Source organism: Lagenorhynchus albirostris, chromosome 7 (genome assembly GCF_949774975.1).
Source record: "Lagenorhynchus albirostris chromosome 7, mLagAlb1.1, whole genome shotgun sequence".
In the NCBI taxonomy this organism is placed as follows: domain Eukaryota; kingdom Metazoa; phylum Chordata; class Mammalia; order Artiodactyla; family Delphinidae; genus Lagenorhynchus; species Lagenorhynchus albirostris.
The window spans coordinates 106,874,712-106,880,711 of record NC_083101.1 but is presented as its reverse complement, the minus strand read 5'-3'; the positions used below and the strand labels follow the sequence as shown (position 1 = coordinate 106,880,711).

The following is a 6,000-nucleotide window of genomic DNA, read 5'->3' as shown; positions in this document are numbered from 1 at the left end:
TTTACAATATCACTGCATGTATTCTGTAGTGTAGATATGCCACAGTCTAACTAATTTAACTAGTCTCCTTTTGGATTGACACTTCATTTTTTTTCTCTCCCATCTTTTTTCTTGCTATTATAAACAATGCTAAATGAATAATCTTGGCCACATGTAATTTCTGGCATGTGCATGTTTATCTGTAGGATAAATTCCCATAAGAGGGACTGCTGTCTCAGAGGGTGATTGCATTTGCAATTTTGATAGATAGTACCTAATTCCCTTCCATAGAGGTTGTACCATTTTGTAACACCAGCAGGAGTGTGTGAGAGGGCTTGTTAAAATTTCAGTTCTTAACATCAAATATAGAAATGGAGCTTCTCAGGATAATGGGTTCTCTGTGCTTACTCTGCAGTGCTCAAAGAAGTCCTATTTCTATTGAAGACAATTGGATACGAGGAATAGATTTGATAAGGATGACATCCACCTACTGGTTGTGAGGCTTTACCTAGGCTCAAAGTAGGAAAATCTTGTGAAGAATGTAGGAAGCCCCTTTGCAATGCTTTTGCTGGGGCAAATCCTCGTGTTGGAATTCAAGTGTCCTGTCTCTCAGATGTGTATCAGCATCTTACATAATAGGGTCCCTCCAGTGACTAAACCAGTGACACTGACTTCATTTCGAGGGGCCAATAGCTGTCTGGCCCAGGGCAAGGGTAGAGTAAGTGGTTTAGGCTTTAGAGTCTAATCCATGCCTACCCTACCTCCTAAGGGTGAGACTCTGGGTGTCATGAGACTGATTCAAGCCTGTTTTCTAGACCATTAGAATGGGGACACTAATGTTCATGCCTTTTTGGACTGTTGTAAGATTAAATGGAATAATGTTTGGGATAGTGACTAACACACAACAGTATTCGACACTACCTTTCCCTCTTTACCTTTCTGAAACTCACAGAGAATTGGGACAAAATCCCCAAAGTTCTCTCTAAACAGCCAAAATGTATGCCACAATTTCCATATATTAACTCTGTCTCACTTTACTCGTAGAAGAGGCTCTAAAAATCTATTTACTGTTATTTTACATGTTATTCCAGCATCTTTTGTAGTTTGGCTTCCCAGCCTATATCCAAGTGGAAATAACAGGAGCCAAAGCTGTTAACAGACTGATGAAAAGCAGAGCTTAAAAAAATTGTTATTTCGAAACAACAAAAATGACCAGTAGGCCTGGGTGCCTCTTTAGCAGGCCCATAGGCAGAGTCTCTTAACATAAGGCTACCTTAAGGGCAAATCATCAAGAAAGGGTTAAGTGATGTGCTGGTAAGAAAGCAGACCAGTGGGCAATGCATTTCTTTTATTCCCTTTCCCACCCCCGCTTTACTAAAGAATTGAGATATCTCTGTAATATATCAATTGAGTTTTATGAAGATTTACATCATAAAATGTAAAGTAATGCAATGAAAGTCACTTCAAAGGGTAAATTTCAGTTACGTGAAAAATTAATTAATTCACTCATTTAACCAATATTTATAGAGTGCTCACTATGTGTTCAGGACTGTGCTAAATGCTGCACTGGCTTGGACATCTAATTGCCCCAGAATTCTAGGTTAAAAAAAAAAAGGACCATTCATAGCACAGTCCAAATTTATGTTAACCTTTCAATGAGTCTTCATGAGAGGTTTATTATCATTGATTTCAATTTTAGAAACTCCTGGGTTCTACAAAGTATCCCTTCCATAGAAGGCAGAATGGTAAAATTTTTGAAACAGCAAATGTAAAGTTGAAATCACTTGACAGTCTGTGAATCTTATATATGTACTTTAAACTTCAATTGTGATAAACCCTTTTGACTTAGCCTCATTTGTCCGCGTTATATAGTGACTGTAATTTACTTAGCTAATTTCACTAGTAGATTATGTTCCTTCAGGGCACAGAGAAACAGAAAATCGTAAATATGTCATTGCTGCTTGCTTTTTTATCTCATTTCACAGGCTCACAGGCTCAAATAGAGAAAATGTATTTAAAAACAAACTAATTGCATCTATTTCCTAGAATTATTTGAAAATGCTTTCATTTATTAGAGATACCAAATCTACTGGATGATAGAATTTAAGTAACTATATGTTGGCATATGTGAACATAGCAATAACAATAATAGCAATAGTAATAATAATAATAGTTATTATTAATCCAGTGCTTACTACCTATCAGGCATTGTGTTGAGAGCTTTGAATAGACTATGATCTTTAATCTGTCCAACAACTTCTTTTTAAAATAAATTTATTTGTTTTATTTATTTATTTTTGGCTGCATTGGGTCTTCGTTGCTGCTAGTGGGATTTCTCTAGTTGCGGTGAGCAGGGGCTACTTTCTGTTGTGGTGGCAGGCTTCTCACTGTGGTGGCTTCTCTTGTTGTGGAGCATGGGTTCTAGGCACACGGGCTTCAGGAGTTGTGGCACACGGGCTCAGGAGTTGTGGCACACGGGCTCAGGAGTTGTGGCTCACAGGCTCCAGAGTGCAGGCTCAGTAGTCGTGGTGCACAGGCTTAGTTGCTCTGCGGCATGTGGGATCTTCCCGGACCAGGGCTCGAACCCGTGTCCCCTGCATTGGCAGGCAGATTCTTAACCACTGTCCCACCAGGGAAGCCCTGCCGAACAACTTTTCAAAGAAGCCACTGTTATATTCCCATTTATATAATGGAGGAAACTGGGATTTAAAGAGGTTAACTATCTTGTTCACTTTATTCATGTTTTAGTGGAACTGGGATCCAAACCTGGGCAGTCCTACTCTACACCTATGCCATCTTTTAAAGGTGTTATTAACTCAAATTCAGTAAAGAAAGAAGTAGTATCTCATCTAAATGCAGAGTAATCCTTACCTGCTGGCTATAAGTTTTACACCCATAGGAACAAGGAGGCTTAAATTATAGTGTGAAGTAAAAGGATACCCTTATGTGACATGTTTCCAAAAGTAGATTTTGGATTATTTCTTCCCCCCCTCCCCCCTCAAATGGCAAAGGTAAAAATTCTCTTTGAGTACTTTCTGTAAACGTCTTTACAGGTTTTAGCTTGGCATAAATACCCATGAAACGTTGTGTACCAAAATGTGGAATCCTCACCTTGCCCTGCCACCCCCAAAATTTAACTAGGAGCTATAGTGTTAAATATTATATATCTCAAAATAATGATACTGAAAATTTCAAAGGCATCTTTCTTCCCCGAAACCTCAATGCCATACAAATATTACCTAATTTGTCCTATTTGAAGGAAAATTATTGGCATGATTAGAAGGTTTTACTGAAGGAAGAAGTAGACAGAATCAGAAAAATGAGCACAAAAATCCAGAGAGGTCAATGAGAAAATTCAGGGTTAGAAAATTTTTTCTTTTAACTCCAAAATGTTCCATTCACCTGATCAGTAACAATTGTGACCATGTAGCTTTCTCTATCTGGCTTCAAATATACTTTCACTAGAAGATCATTGTAATTCAAATCCATTCAGTGCTGCTTCACTTTTGTAAACTGTTAGTTAAGTAGTGTACCCTGCACCTATTTTAATCATATAGCACATTGATAACATTTTCACTTATTTAAAGCCATGTTTACTGACAGATCCTTAGCACCAAAAAAATTCTGAAAGGCAATTTTCACACATCCAAAAGCTTGAAGAAGTAACTGACACAGCTTAAACCCTGGCTAGTTCTGAATTTTCCAAGTTAAGGTCACAGAATTGAAAAACTGCATACTTAAAAAAAAAGTTGGTAGAGATACATTTTAATCGTGAAGAAAATACACTCAAGGTCACAATATGCCAATTCAGTCTTCGCTGTAATTTTCAAGACCCAATCAGGCTGGTTATCACTGGATTTTTGCCTGCACTTTTCTTAAGGGAATGGTGAAAACTTTATTGCAAAAGATGGTAAAGTTATCAGTGACAAGAAAATCAGGGGGTCAACAGAGGTAAAAGAGGAGGGAGTTGTCTAAATAGAAGTGAGAATCAGTGTGTATGGGAATCTAAACTGACTTATACAATTTCTAAAGACCCTCAAAATAAGAAAAGGAGACAAATTTAAAAGAAAAAAATCAAAAAAGTTAAAGAAACAGCCAAAGAGGTGAGAGACAGCCATTTTGATGGGGGGGGCGTCTAACTACACAATGAGGTCATCCTATCTCCCGGAAGTGACACGTAATCACCTGCTTTGCACTAGCTCCGCCCCTTCCCTCACAGGTCCCGCCCCTCCGCCAGCAGCCGGGAGGGTGTTAGGGGGCGTTTCTCCAGGAGGAAAGCTGTGAGCTGCGACGCTGAGGAAGGGGACCCCAAAACGTCTGGCACTGCCCCCTCCAGGGATCACTTTGGACCGCCTCACTCGGCCCAGCGGGATTCAGAAACGCCGAGGGGTCAACCTGATGGGTTTCGGGGTCAACGGAAGAGGGGAAGGGGAGCCCTGGCGGGGTGAACCCCCCGGTCCCCCGCCCAGCAGCTGAGGCACAGGAGGGCGGCCATCTTGGCCGGGAGGGTAGGGCTGGGGAGCTGCGGGCGCCGTGCGATTGGGGGGCTCGCCCGGAAGTGACGCCAACTACCCGGAAGCGGAGGGGGTTCCCTGGCCCACTCCCCCCTCGTTCGTTTGCTCCCCCGCTTCCTCCCCGCCCCCCTTCCTCTCCATTCGTTTCCCCCCCCTTTCCCTGCCTTCTCCCCCCCCCACCCGTCCCTCCCCCCCCAACCTCCGGAGCTGGGAAGAGAGTCAAGATGGCGGCGAAATCCGATGGCGGTGGCGTGGGGGTGGGCTTCGCCCAGCTGCACAACCTGGACGAGGCGGTGGGCAGCGGCGGCGAGGAGGACGGGGAGCCCGGGGGAGGCGGCTGCGGCGGCGGCGGCGACGGCAGCGAGCCCGGCGAGAGCAGCTCGCTGCACATCTGCCACTGCTGCAACACTTCCTCGTGCTACTGGGGCTGCCGCTCCGCCTGCCTGCGCTCCCTCCTGGGCAAGAAGCCGCGCCGCAGCGCCGCCGCCGCCGACGGGGGGGACCAGCCGCTGCAGCCGCCCGGGGCCGCCGGCCGCCACCCCCCGACGCCCTCGGCCGAGCGGCCGCAGCCGCCGCAGGTGGAGCGGCCGTGGCTCGACTGCCTGTGGATCGTGCTGGCGCTGCTAGTCTTCTTCGGGGACGTGGGCACCGACCTGTGGCTTGCCCTCGACTACTACCGCAAGGGGGACTACGTCTACTTCGGGCTGACCCTCTCTTTCGTGCTGGTGCCGTCCCTGTTGGTGCAGAGCCTGAGCTTCCGCTGGTTCGTGCAGGACTACACGGGCGGCGGGCTGGGCGCCGTGGAGGGGCTCAGCAGCCGGGGCCCCCCCATGATGGGGGCCGTCTACGGCCATGGCGCGGGGGTCCCGGCCACGCCGGGGGCGCAGCGCCTCTGCCGCCTCTCCGTGTGGATCTGGCTGTCGGTCATCCACCTGCTGCAGATGGGGCAGGTGTGGAGGTAAGAGCACTGCGGGGGTGGGGGCGGGGGCGGGGGCCTGGCCAGCTGGCCCTGCAGAGGGCCCCGCGGGCGAGGCCGGAGCCCTCCGGAGTGCGCTCCGCCCTCGAGGGGCCCCGCAGGTGGGCCCCTCGGACAGGCCTGGCACGGGGTCTTGAAGGAGGGCTTTGCCACGCACTTCCCCTGGCGTCTCAAAAAGACCATCGTGCGGTCTGGATCCCTGGCCACGCCTTTTGGCCCGGGGAGGCCCAAGTCCCGCTGTATGTCTTCATCCCTGGTTCGCACTTAGCGGAGACCCTGCCTCATCCTCCCTCTCCTCTGTCTCTGTAGATCTCTATATTCCCGTGGTCCCTTGCCCCTGTATCCCAAGGTAACCAGGCGCTAGCGCTTTTTATCTGCACCCTAGCTCGCCTCCTGGGGGAACCTTCCTTCTTCCAGCCGGTTTGCACTCGGTTTTGTGCCCCGGTGAGACACCTTCCCCTCTTTGCCCGTCTTCTCTCCGCAGTGGCCTGTGTGGGGCTCTGTGCAACTCCCCTGGCTGCCTCTCCTTTC

General features: G+C 47.6%; 1 protein-coding gene across 1 annotated transcript in view; it reads left to right on the top strand.

The window, feature by feature from the left end:
* Window positions 1-4,717: 4,717 nt before the first annotated feature.
* Window positions 4,718-6,000, top strand: part of XKR6 (XK related 6) — a 267,735-nt gene continuing 266,452 nt past the window's right edge. Inside the window, exon 1 of the mRNA XM_060155785.1 lies at window positions 4,718-5,451. Within this exon, the coding sequence (XP_060011768.1) occupies window positions 4,718-5,451 (734 nt within the window). The remainder of the gene's footprint in view (window positions 5,452-6,000) is intronic.